Below are 14,370 nucleotides of genomic sequence, written 5' to 3' on the forward strand. Positions count from 1 at the left end.
CTCTATTCAGTGTTTTTTGAGTTTATTCCGAACAACGAAAACGGCTATCATTTTATGCAAATAGGTATGTAGATAGGACAGTTTATAGCGAAACTCGTAAAAGCAAAGCTCCATTCTTTGTGAAACATTTAAAAAAATTCTTCAGAATTTTCACATAAATACCATAGTTCAGTGAGATTTAGAATTCTAGGAGAAAATGGTTCCCAATCGAATGATATTTGCGCGTTTACGTAAATGTATATCGATCCAGCCTTTCCAATAATTATCACTTTTCGCCATAACTACGGTATTGATAACATATGTAGCTGTGTAGAATTTCAGGACGTTAGCGTAAGCAGTTCCAGACATAACCTATATGAGAAGTTCAGTTTGCATGGAAGGAAGGAGCCACGCCCCCTTTCCCAATGCATTTGCAATATATGCATCAGTGCTAAGTTTCAGTTCCCCAGCGTAATTGGTTTTAGAGATATACAGTATATTTTGCTTTGCTGCCTATAAGTGCACATTTAAGATACCTACCCCAAAATGCGCATCAAAAGCATTATTTTTAACATTTACAAGGAAACTGCTCCGATAGATGCATTCAACATACCTGCACATTGGTGATACCTGCCTTAAAAATTGTGCGACTAGTATCAATTATCAATGAAAGTATTACGTTTACCTGCACTGGCCCTACAATTACCTAATTTTACAACCTTTTATTTATTTTGCTCATCTCGCAGAACAACGAAAATGGCTATCAATTTATGTAGTTATATAGATAATTTGATAACATTCGGTAAAAATTTCGCTTGCAGTAATTTCTACATGGTAAGTGCTCCGCCAATATTTGGTTTCATAGGGATTCGGATACCTTCCTCATTGAAGTAGTAAAGAAAATTCGCTTAAGTGCCTTTTTCGGTTACGTGCACAAGTTTTTCGTGCAAAGAAGGATGTGCAGCTAAGCAAAGTGAACTGTATTGGTTTTTTACGTTTTAGTCTGTATAAGAATTTTAGGAATATCCCGAGCTAAATACCGAGTAAATTTTTGGTCAGAATATTTATTTTCAACGTGTTGCCAAATATGAACCAAGTCGATGCAGCCGTTTAGTAGTTTAGTGAAATGCATTGTAAAGAGAACTGTATGAAATTGTAAAACGTAACGTCTCAGATTTCTTAATTTTTTTGGCAGCAACAACGAAAAGTTTAAATTTTTTTTAGCGAAAACCCTTCCAAACAGAAATAAAAAAAAATTAAGTTTGTGGTTATATCAAGGCGAAATTTTGAGAACGGTGCGTTGCTAACTCTAAATATAAACAACGACGCACTGGAAAAAGTTAATACGTTCAAATACCTAGGAATAATGATCGACGATAAACTAAAACAAAAAAAAAAGGATTCTATATTTTCAATTAGAGCTCTAACAATATGTTCATCGGTGAAAACTGCATTTAATTCCATACATTAGCTTTTGCGTGATGCGCTTGCAAACATACAGACAAACATACCGAAAATTTAGNCTAGCAAAACTGCATTTAATTCCATACATTAGCTTTTGCGTGATGCGCTTGCAAACATACAGACAAACATACCGAAATTTTAGATTTGGCTTCTGTTGATCTAATAAACCCCCTATTAATTTTTCTTTAACATCTATTATGTACAGATATCGGCCTGTTGCAATTTTATTATTCTCAAATACTCTCGTTTGATACCCATATGGCAACACTTAGTTTATATTATAAATTTAACTGAATTAAAGTTTTCAAATAAGTGGCAGCCCGCTTTAAGAATATTTTCAAAAGTAAGCCTCCTAATCCTCTTTAGTTTAATATTCGTATTGCAATATTTCATTTATTTTACAAATTTTAATGAATACAATTTTTCAATCAGTTGGCAAATCCTCTAAAGATATTTTCAGCATTAAAATTTCCTATCGTCTTTAGTTTTATTCCAATATTGCAGTATTTAATTTATGCTATCAATTAAATTAAATTAAAGTTTTCAAATAGGTGGCAACCTTCCACAAAAATATTTTCAGCTGTAAGCCTTTGTAAATTTCTTTCTTTTGACAGCCATATTGCAGTATTCACTTTACCGTATCAATTGACCTAAATTGAAATTTTAAACACAGGTGGCAACTCTATAATTTTTTCTTCTATACTGGAAGTTAGATCTCTAGCGATACATCGGTGAAAACTGCATTCAATTCCATGTTTTCGACTGATGCGCGTACAAATATACAGACAGACAATCACTGAAAAATTCTAAGAATTGTTTATTTGGCTTCTGTGGCTTTAATAAAAACCCACCATATTAATTTTTCTTTAATATCTATAAGGTACAGACATCGACCTGTTACAATTTTATTATATGTATATCTAGATGTAGATATAGATTTCATTTATTTTATCAATTTAATACAATAAAATTTTTCAAACAGGTGGCAGCCCTCCCTAAAAATATTTTCGGCAATAAAATTTCCTAAACCCCTTCAGTTTGATACCCATATTGCAATATTCAATTTATCTTATAAATTAAATTAAATGTAAATTTTCAAACAGGTGGCAACTCTAAAAAAATATTTTTGGCTGTAAGCCTTCTTCAGCCTCTTTCTTTTGACGCCCATATTGCAAAATTAATTTTTTCTTATCAATTTACTTAAACTCCAATTTTCAAACAGGTGGCAACTCTCTAATTTTTTTCTTCCTATATTTTAAGTTAGACCTCTAGAAATACATCGGTGAAAACTGCATTCAAATCCATGCATTCGTTTTCGAGTGATGCGCGAACAAACATACAGACAGACAGACAGACAGACAGACAAAAAATCTAAAAATGGTTGATTTGGCTTCTGGTGCTCTAATAAAGACCCCCCCACATTAATTTTTCTTTAATATCTATAATGTACAGACATCGACCTGTTACAATTTTATTATATGTATAGATGTAGATATAGATTTCATTTATTTTATCGATTTAATACAATAAAATTTTTCAAACAGGTGGCAGCCCTCCCCAAAAATATTTTCGGCAATAAAATTTCCTAAACCCCTTCAGTTTGATACCCATTGCAATATTCAATTTATCTTATAAATTAAATTAATTGTAAATTTTCAAACAGGTGGCAACTCTAAAAAAATATTTTTGGTTGTAAGCCTTCTTCAGCCTCTTTCAATTCAATTCAATTTTCAAACAGGTGGCAACTCTCTAATTTTTTTCTTCCTATATTTTAAGTTAGACCAATACATCGGTGAAAACTGCATTCAAATCCATGCATTCGTTTTCGAGTGATGCGCGAACAATCATACAGACAGACAGACAGACAAAAATTCTAAAAATGGTTGATTTGGCTTATGGTGCTCTAATAAAGACCCCCCACATTAATTTTTCTTTAATATCTATAATGTACAGACATCGACCTGTTACAATTTTATTATATGTATAGATAGCCTTTGAGAAAGTTAGCACCATTATATTTTTTGTAAGACTAAGGACTTGCCACAATTGGTCCAAATCTTCAGGAGCTAAGATTTCAGTTTTTTCACATATGCACAAAACACAAATGTATACATCCAACCCTCTCCGTGTATTATACTGACGCACTGTCATAATGTAAGATTAAGCTTACTTGCTTGACTAAATATTATAAAGTTTTTACTATCCAAGTATTTTTTAGTTCATATAACTAAATTGGTAAATGTAATTAGGGCTTTTATATTAGGAAAAATTGACTTTGGACTCGTAATTTACGTACACCGCGCAAAAAGTATCTAAATTGCTAGAAACACCTTACCATGCAGCAGTAAGAAGAACGATAACCAAGGGGTAAAGTACAACACAAAGATGCTCATCCCAAAGATTGTTCACTGCAGAAGTGAGACTTTATTCTCTCACGTCGAATCCTCAATTCAACAAAAAAACCGATGAAGCAAGCAATCAGCTTTATTTCGTATATTAAGCTACATCAAAGATTTGGACATCATATCTACATCGATGCCTACTAAAGTAAAAACTCTACCGCAAGGGCATTTAGCCAGTTCTATATTCATAAATGACCTGGGAGCGTATTTTCACAGACGGTTCCAGATATGATACCGGGTGTTCTTTTGCGGTAACAAAAGGGCTTGGTTTTACAATTGTCGTCGGTGCTTTTCATGCGAACTGCTTGGAATTTATAATTGCTAGAAGCTGCACGGTCAGTAAATCAGCCATCGAAGCCCTCTTTAACAGTGCTAATGGTTCTCGTATCATTTCGAAATCACGTGATACTCTTTCGAGACAAAATACCATTAAAATTATGTGGTTATCTGGGCACGTCGGAATAGAAGGGAACGAGTTTGCAGACCAATGATTTATGTGTTAAAAACTTAGTTTAACATAACATTTACAGCTAAGGAACTGACATTTTCATTGTTCTACAAAACCCGCTATCAGCACATTTTTTTTTTGTATAAATAGTTACAATTCGAATTGCAATAACCTCTATCTGATCTTTAAACTTAATTGAAATGAATCATAGGTAAAATCCTAGCTTTAGTATATAGCGTGACTTTTTAAGGCATGCGTGGGTACTTAAAATTATTAACACCGTCAGAACAGTTTTTTTGCTCTCCTGAAAAATTGAGTTTTTGCTTATAGAGGGTGTTTAATATAAGCCCTCGATATATATATATAATTATATATACATACGTTGTGGTATACTAATCTTACTACACATATATGTATATGTATAAATACTATATGTAAGTGTAAAGATGATCTCCTATATCTTACTTTTTGTAAAATGACAGCGACTGCAATATGTATGAATTTCAATTCCATAGTTTTTAGTTTATTCTGTTTGTAATTAGCTTTTTAAATCTCTTTTTTTATATCTCTTTGCTTAAAAACACAAATTTATTTTTATTTATAGTATTCGCAATAAAGAAGGACTACAAAACTATTTTGTTATCATATTCTAATTAATGGTAGTAATATCCAGAAATATCCCGGGATCCCGGGATTACCAATTTAAAATCCCGAAATCCCGGGATTCACATAATGGTCCGGGATTGGATGCCTTAGTATATACATATATGACAATGAAATAAACTTGTTTAATTATTTTCTAAGATTTTTTGTTTGTTTTATAGGTTATGGTATCGCAACGCCAAAAGGCTCACCATGGCGTGACAAAATTTCTTTGTCCATACTAGAACTCCAGGAAAAGGGTGATATACAAATGCTCTACGACAAGTGGTGGAAAAATGCCGGCGAAACCTGTGTACGCAAAAGCAACAGCAAACAAACAAAGGCGAATGCACTCGGTCTGGATAATATAGGTTAGTAATTACAGCAGGCACGGATACACGTGGAATATTCAGAAATGTGTTAACAAAGTTGTCTTTAGTTCTTCTTCTTCTTATTTTTTGGCGCTGTAACCGCCTAAGCGATTTTGGCCGAGTTCAGCAAAGCACGTTAGTCGTTTCTCTTCCGTGCCAACTGACGCCAATTGGAAACGCCAAGTGAAGCCAAGCCCTTCTCCACCTGATCTTTCCATCGCAGGGGGGGCCTCCCTCTTCCTCTGCTACCACCAGCGGGTTCCGAGTTGAATACTTTCAGAGCTGGAGCGTCGGTGTCCATTCGAACGACATGGCCAAGCCAGCGGAGCCGCTGTATTTTAATTCGCTGCACTATGTCCATGTCGTAGCTCGTACAGCTCATCGTTCCATCGTCTGCGGTATTCGCCGTCGCCAACGCGTAAAGGCCCGCAAATCTTCCGCAAAATCTTTCTCTCAAACACTCATCGGATGTTGTCATTGTCCATGCTTCTGCGCCATATACCAGCACGGGCATGATGAGTGACTTATAGAGCGTGGTTTTCGTACGTCGAGAGAGGACTTTACTCCTGAATTGCCTACTCAGTCCAAAGTAGCACTTGTTGGCAAGAGTGATTCTGCGTTGGATTTCAATGCTGACATTATTATCGGTGTTAATGCTGGTTCCCAAGTAAACGAAATTCTCTACTTTCTCGAAATTGTAACTGTCAACAGTGACGTGGGTGCCAAGGCGCGAATGTGCTGACTGTTTGTTTGATGACAGGAGATACTTCGTCTTGTCCTCGTTTACCCCCAGACCCATTCGCTTTGCTTCCCTATCCAACTTGGAAAAGGCAGAAGAGTCAAACCACGCCAACTGTGTCAATGAATTTTCATTGATTTTATGGAAAGGGAAGACAATTGTGGGAATCTGTAGATAATTATAGAACAAAAATACACTTTGGACGGTTTTTCGAAATGGCACTTCGTTTTTGTTTTTTTTTTGGTATTATAAGAATATTGCAATTTTTTAGAGAAAAATTCGTAACTCGCGACCCATTTGATGAAATTCGATGAAATTTTTTTTGAGAGTTGCTGAAGCTTTTCCCTTTACAATAGAGAGATTTGCAGAATAAAATTCGCGAAACAATTAATTCTTTAATAACAATAATTTAAACAATTGCAATTATTTAGATCTTCTAGGCCTGCGATTGCAGTGAAATTTTGGCACAAGATACTCTAAACCAGTGTTGCCATTTTAGCCGTTTTCCGGCTAGATTTAGCCGGTTGCTATTGCAAACAGCCGGAGAAATTTCGATTTAGCCGGCAGCCGATTTGTTAGCCGTTTTGCAGAAAAAATTAGCCGTTTTTGCTATTTTCCTTGTTTTCTTAAATTTCAAATATGTATATATGTTTCCATTTTTGACTGAGCGACCCAAAATCTGTTAGAAATGGCTACTAGCCTCATCGTGGAGAAAATTTTCATGTCAGGCAGGGTTGTATGAAATTGGGCCGATTTCGCTTATTTTTATTTTAAACGAAGAAGGGATTTTCTTCATAAAATGTTTGTTATAAATGTCTTAATTTTAAGTGTGAAGTTTTATTCGCAAACTTAGGAAATAAGAAATTGTTTCACTATTAAGACACTTAAGATGCCTTTGTGTTTGGATATAGTGCCAACAAACAGAATAAATATTACATGTAGATATTGTCTTCCCAGATAGCGCATATCCAATTCTGCCTAAATTACAAAACATCATTTTTGCCCACTCCCAAAGGTTTAAGGTAAGGGAAAAATTGATATTTTCATGCACCAGGTACACATATGTATTTTTTTAAACAAACTCTTTTGCTGAGAACTTATTTAAATTCCAAAAACCGAATGCCAACTTGAATTAAAGGAACCAACACTGAAGTGAGTCAAAATGAAAATAAAAGAGCACAAATTTCTATGTAAAGCAAAACTCTCTGGGAATCCTGCGAGATATCTGCCGGTCATATGACCGGTCATCTAAATGAGTGATCTGCAGTCTTTAGGCATCATATTTTACATCAGAATTGAAGGGATTTCTGAAAAATCTGACCAGTTCTTTTGTGTAACTGTGATTCTGCATCCCTTGTCAACATATGGCCTCTGTTGATGTTAACTTAAAGTCGTTGTTTTATTGCCTTAAAATTGAAGGAAAATTTTTACAGCGTCTTTTATGTGTACTGGTTTCAATTTGAGTGTATTGAAAATCGGTCAGTCTGAAAAGGCCTTCAAGGGAAGACAATAGGTTTGTTCGTCGAAAATCTAGCTAGAATTATCACTCAAGATATCAGATAGTAAAAAAAATGCTCCCAAATTCTCTCTCATGTAGAGAAACTTGCAAATTTCTGTACGAACGTAAATTTGCAAGTTTTTCTGCCAGTTAGTGTCCACGGTTGCATTTCAAACAAAAGAAATTTAACGAACTTGTTTTTCCTAATTGCAAATTCTTGTTGGCAAAATTTTTTCCGGCTCGAATTTGTAACTTCTCTCCAAGAAATAGAGTTTTTACTCGTGATTTATTTAAATAAAACATGTGAAATTTAGTTGAAACATTTTAGCCGTTTTTAGCCGGTTCGTCCAAAAAGTTCTGGCAACACTGCTCTAAACTCTTGTTAAGTTCCAAAAAGAAAAAAAAATGGTCTTTGCAATTTTTACAGTCGCTATCGATTTTTTTCTCACCTTTAAGCTTTGAGTAAATAGCTATTTTCATATAAGCTTGTGTGAGTGATAGCATTTTTATGTTAGTTAATGAATAATTATACAAGTACGTACATTATTTAACGTATAACTTAAAATATCAATGTTTATTTACAGCTTATAAAAATAATACTCAAGGTTTAAAGGTGAGAAAAAAATCGATAGCGACTATCAAAATTGAAAAGACCATTTTTTTCTTTTTGGAACTTAAAAACAAGATTTTGAAGTATATTGTGCCAAAATTTCACTGCAATCGCAGGCCTAGAAGATCTAAATAATTGCAATTGTTTAAATTATTGTTATCAAAGAATTAATTGTTTTGCGAATTTTTTTCTGCAAATCTTTCTATTGTAAAGGGAAAAGCTTCAGCAACTCTCAAAAAAAATTTCATCGAATTTCATCAAATGGGTCGCGAGTTACGAATTTTTCTCTCAAAAATTGCAATATTCTTATAATACCAAAAAAAAAACAAAAAAGAAGTGCAATTTCGAAAAACCGTCCAAAGTGTATTTTTGTTCTATAATTATCTACAGATTCCCACAAATTTATTGACACAGTTGGCGTGGTTTGACTCAGAACAGACTTCGCGGTTTTTGTTACCGATGATGTCGATCAGGGGCGAACGCAGAAATTTTTTTCGGGAGGGGTTTTAAAATTATGATTTTTTTTTTTCATTTAATCAGTTGCACCAAATATGCGTTTCGGTAGTACAAAATGTCTATATTTTTTTCAATAAATTGGAGTTATTACATATGTATGCATGAAAAATGTGAAATATCATTTCTCTACTGCTTCGACTTAAAAGAAAATATTGTAATCAGTATTTCTTTATTCCCAACTTCTATATTTCTGTGGATGCTAAGTAAAGCTTAACCATATAATCTTTGTTCCCCAGTTTTACTTCGTAAATATGATTCAAGCTTAAGAAGGAGCGTTCACTGGAAATAAGTGTCACAGGAAGAGTTGGCCCTATCTGCAAGAATCGGTATACCTTTAGGTACAGTGATTGATTGCAAACATCAGGAGCGTCTAGGAATGGTGTTGGACTATGCTCCGTAGGTACATTGAAAAAATGCCTGTAAAGAAACATAATAAGGGTATACATCAAACCTTATAAACCGTATAAAATTATAATTGTGTAAACTTTGGAAATCAACTGTCAAAATTTGTATGGAAACTCACTGAATAATCTTGATAACCTGAAGACAATGTAACTCGGTCGCAAGTGTGTACAAAAAGAGAGTATGGGGCATTCATGTAACAGAGCTCTTAAATTTATAAGAATATCTGCTTGATAAAGCTATCGGTTTAGATGAATACCGCTAATATTAATTTAAATATTAGCATGGCATTTGAATTTAAATGTAGAAAAATATGTTTGACACAGTTTAACTCATGATAATTGAAATGTCAAATTATGTTTATTCGAAGGCGGAAATGTAAAAGCAGCATCCGGTGCCCACGGACATTCAAGGAGCTCATAATTCTCGTTATCGCTTAGTTTACGGTGACCAAAATTTGACGCATCATTAAGCGGAACCTGCAAGGACGTGGATATATAAATTCGGTCGCAGAGAACTTAAAACTTGATTTTCGTGACGCAGAGGGTTGTGAAATTACCGGCATATTGAAAACAATGAGGGTGTTGATTTTTTAAACTTAGGGAAGCGACCATTTTTGGGCCTTAATCAAACTACGCCTAAACGTTAGTATTCATACATGCTAGTAAAATTCCAATAAGATTTTCTCTATCTCATCATTACGTCCTGAGAACTGTGGGACTCGGGTAACTTATAGCCCACTTTCACCAAGAGCTGTTTTAATTTCCTTTTCCCATAGGCATTAACTGCAGTTAAGGCGTGGTGGAAATGAATTCTTACTCTGGAATCAGCTGCACCAAGTTTCCCAGCGCCGGAGCGTATTCATTTTTTCCGTACTTGACACTCGTGAGATGAATTTTCGGCTGTTTGTGAAAATTCGGCAGCCGGAGGGGCAGAAGTTTATCAGTTTAAAATAGGTCGTTATTTTTACAGAATGCATTCGGTACGTAGCACTTTTTGCTCTGGTGATTCAGCGACATCGAAAATACACCTTTTCTCCCAGATAGATATGTAAATTAATTTCAATTACTTCTCCCCTTTCGAAAGCTTCGAAAACCTTAAAACGCAAACCAAAATGTGCATATAGTATATATGTAGTACTTTTAAGGATTATGTAAAGTATGTATGTATATAAAGTGGTGTTAGCAGAGCATCTAGACGGAGAGCTCATGCCCAAAAAACCCATCATTCTTCAGATCGATTGAAATTTTTTGTGAGCTTAGCTTGTTATCTATATATATAAATGTGAATGTCTATTTGTTTATTACCTTATAACTTTTGAGCCACGACACGGAATCGCACAAAACTTGGCAGACTTATTTGCTTTTACCCCGGGAAGGTTATAGGTATGGTCTTATTTGAAACTATGTTTAATCAGCTAAAACTTCGGAACCATAAGTCGAAAGAATTTGCAATTTGGTACGAAGACATGTCTACGGGAGGCGCTTATTGTAAGGTATATATAAAAGAGAGCGTGGCACATGAACTTGAAATTTGGTATGCAAACATATCTATGGTAGGTGCTTATAGTAAGGTATATATAAACGAGTTTGTAAAAGGGGGCGTAGCACATAACATGGGCTGGAAGTTCTTATCAGCCATAACTTCGGAATCACAAATCACATGACCCCTTTAATTCCTTCTGGTATGCGTTTAGAATTTAAAAAATTTCAGTTTCCAGTTCACTTAGCTTTTGCAATGACAATAAAAAAGGATGCCTTAAAATAAAACCAACTCTTTATCGAAAATAAAACGTATGATAATTGCATTGGAAAATGCATCTATGTTAATAGATGCATTGAAGTACTAAAAACGTGCTGCGGAATAATATTAGAGTAAGAAATTAGATAGTTAAAATTTAGTTATTACAATACAACTTTGGTATTTCAACTATTATCTATATAATTTATTAAAACAATTTTATTATAAACATATTATTGCTTTTGATTTCATAGCACCCCAGCTAAACAACTATTCTACGTTATTATGCTATCACGGCTATATTAAAATTCGAGAAGAAATGAAATATAACATCGTTACATAAAAATTTTTTCATACTTTTATAAAGACGTGCGGTAAAACCCTCGGGTAAAAGCTAGTATGCATATAAATTGATATCAGGAGGGCTGGCTGCTGAACAACGTACTTCATATGACTTGAAATTTGAACAGAATTTTAACTAAAGTATATAGAAAACTAGCTTTTACCCGCGGGTTTCACCCCACGCCAGAAGGAATTATAGGGGTCATGTGACTTGTGGTTACAAAGCTATGGCAAAAAATTCCAAGCCTATGATAAGTGCTACGCCCCTTTTACAAACTCATTTATATATACCTTACAATAAGCACCTACCATAGATATGTCTGCATACCAAATGTTATGTTTATGTGACTTATGGTTCCGAAGTTATAACTGGTAAAATATTCTACGCCTTTGGGATTTTCCGCCCCCTTCCACAGTCTTATTTATATATATACCTTACTATAAGCACCTAACGTAGATACCTGCATACCACATTTCAAGTTCATGTGACTTATGTTCCGAAGTTATGACTGACTAAAAATTCCACGCCTATGTTATCTGCCACGCCTCCTTTTACAAACTCATTTATATATACCTTAAGATAAGCATCTACTATAGATATGTTTGCATACCAAATTTCAAGTTCATGTGACTTACGGTTCCGAAGTTAGAGCTGATTAAATAATTCACGCCCATGGGAGGTGCCACGCCACCTTTTCCAATACCGCCAATTTTTTCCCATGAGTATGGAATTAACTTTATTTATCTCGACAGCAAGTTCCAATGCTCTACCACGAATATTTCAAGAGATATACAATATGAAAATTTTAGTAAGTATAGGAGGTGCCACGCCCTATTTTCCAGCACTGCCCATTTTTCTCTATGCCTATAACCTTCCCGCGGAAAAAGCAAATAAGTGTGCAAAGTTTCGTGCGATTCCGTGCCGCGATTCAGGAGTTATAAGGTAATAAGCAAACAGACACTCGCATTTATATATATAGGTGAATTCAATTTGCCTGCCAATTCTTATGGTCTTAAAGTTATTCCAGCCTATGTTGAAATTGCATTGTTGCAAGTATAAGTCAACATACATACAGACATGGTGTCTGGGAGTGCGGGCGCGGGGTCGAAAACGTATATCGTTAAAATGTCATGGCGTATGAGTTATCTATCAACATCAATATTTAGTCCGGTTATGCTTCCAAGGTTGTGCTCATTCACCTCGGTTTGTTCTTTATTTGCAGATTTTTGCGAATAGTTGAAAATTCGTACAAACTTTTACGGAAATAAAAACAGTATTGCTTTTGTTTACGTAATTAAGTAAATCAAGGAGAGAAATTTCTTAAAATTTTCAGCAGGCATTTCGGGAGGGGTTTGAACCCCCAAAACCCCTACCTGCGTTCGCCCCTGGTGTCGATGTCATCGGCATAAGCCAGCAATTGCACGCTCTTGTAGTAAATTGTTCCTGAGCGGTTCATCAGATTAAAGAAGTCACATGAAAAGGAGTCCCCCGTATGAGTTTTGAGGGGATACCAAATTCAGACATAGCGGCGTATATGACACTCCTTTTAGTGCTGTCAAAGGCGGCTTTANTCAAAAGCGGCTTTAAAGTCGACAAATAGGTGGTGAGTGTCGATCCTTTTCTCGCGGGTCTTTTCCAAGATTTGGCGTATTGTGAATACCTGGTCTATGGTGGATTTGCCAGGTCTAAAGCCACACTGATAAGGCCCAATCAGTTCATTGACGGTGGGCTTCAGTCTTTCACACAATACGCTCGATAAGACCTTGTAACCTATGCTTAGAAGGCTGATCCCGCGGTAGTTGGCGCGAATGGCGGGGACACCTTTCTTGTCGATTGGGCACAGCACACTTAAATTCCAGTCGTCGGGCATGCGTTCATCTGACCATATTCTGCACAAGAGTTGATGCATGCACCTTATCAACTCCTCGCCGCCGTACTTGAATAGCTCAGCTGGCAGGCTGTCAGCTCCAGCGGCTTTGTTGTTTTTCAGCCGCGTTATTGCTATACGTACCTCGTCATAGTCAGGCGGAGGAACGTCGACTGCGTCATCATCGACTGCTGGCTCGGGTTCGTCTTCTCCACAACTTTCCGTGGTGCTGCCATTTAGTAGGGCAGAAAAGTGTTCCTTCCATAATTTATGTACGCTCTGGACATCAGTTACTAGGTCGCCATTATTGTTCTTACAGGAGTGCGCCCCGGTCTTTAAACCTTCCGTAAGTCGCCTAACTCTCTGGTAAAATTTTCGGGCATTCCTCCTGTCGGCCAGCATTTCAAGCTCTTCGCACTCACGTATTTCTGCCTCTCTCTTCTTGTTGCGGCAAATACGTCTCGCTTCCCTCTTCAGATCCCTATAGCGGTCCCACATAGCGCGCGTTGCGCCCGACCGCAGATGCCCTGTAGGCGGCATCTTTTTTCTCTGCAGCTTCCTGACAATCCTCATCATACCAGATGTTCTTTCGGGCTCGCTGAAATCCGACTACTTCATCGTCAGCGGTACTTAATGAGCGGGAAAGAGGTACTTAATGAGTTGAAGAGTGCTCTCTGAGCGCTGGCTATCTGTTGTGATTTCAGCTTTCCGACGTTAAGCTTTCCTTGCATATTTGGGCGCACATATTTTGCTGCACAGAGGCGGGTGCGTATCTTGGCTGCAACAAGATAATTAGCGTATTCACAGTTTACTTTTAAAGTTAAAAGGTGGCAACTTTAACAAGATAACACACTCGAACTGTGAGCAACCCTTCACACATGTGTTTCAAATTGTCAATAAAACGAATATAGTCAGATATATATTTAAAAATCGCTCGAATTGCGCCCACCTTATGTTTTTCTGCTGCACTTTCCTCTTTTTAGCGCGATTAATTAGCTGATCAGAGATGTCAGTTTAACACAAAAAAAAAAAAACATGAGACAAAGTCGAGCAATTTTACCCAAAAGTGTTATCTCTAATTAGTATAGGAACCAACAACAAAGAAAGTTACCACATGGTAAAATGTTTTAAAGATACCAAAAAAGATTAACATAGTAGATAATATAGAACTGTGAGTACCCTAAATGATCCGAGTCGACGTTTGGGCCTCGGAGCGTGCCTTCCGTCTATCACAACATGATCGATTTGGTTTCTCGATTTTCGATCCGAAAACAGCCACGTAGCTTGATGGATCTTTGTATGCTTGAACCTATTACTGCATACTACCATGTTTCGGGCCCCGGCGAAGT

At 36.1% G+C, this 14,370-nt stretch overlaps 1 protein-coding gene across 4 annotated transcripts in view; it reads left to right on the forward strand.

Annotated features, from left to right (window-relative positions):
* Nucleotides 1–14,370, forward strand: part of LOC108360096 (glutamate receptor ionotropic, kainate 2-like) — a 167,761-nt gene that overhangs the window by 127,883 nt on the left and 25,508 nt on the right. For all 4 annotated transcript variants that reach the window (XM_017612269.1, XM_017612276.1, XM_017612261.1 and 1 more), the window contains one exon: nucleotides 5,118–5,306. In XM_017612269.1, coding sequence (XP_017467758.1) covers nucleotides 5,118–5,306 — 189 coding nt within the window. The remainder of the gene's footprint in view (nucleotides 1–5,117; nucleotides 5,307–14,370) is intronic.

The sequence above is a fragment of the Rhagoletis zephyria genome, unplaced genomic scaffold, assembly GCF_001687245.7.
Source record: "Rhagoletis zephyria isolate East Lansing unplaced genomic scaffold, Rhagoletis_zephyria_1.1 Rzeph_scaffold_00014, whole genome shotgun sequence".
In the NCBI taxonomy this organism is placed as follows: Eukaryota; Metazoa; Arthropoda; class Insecta; order Diptera; family Tephritidae; genus Rhagoletis; species Rhagoletis zephyria.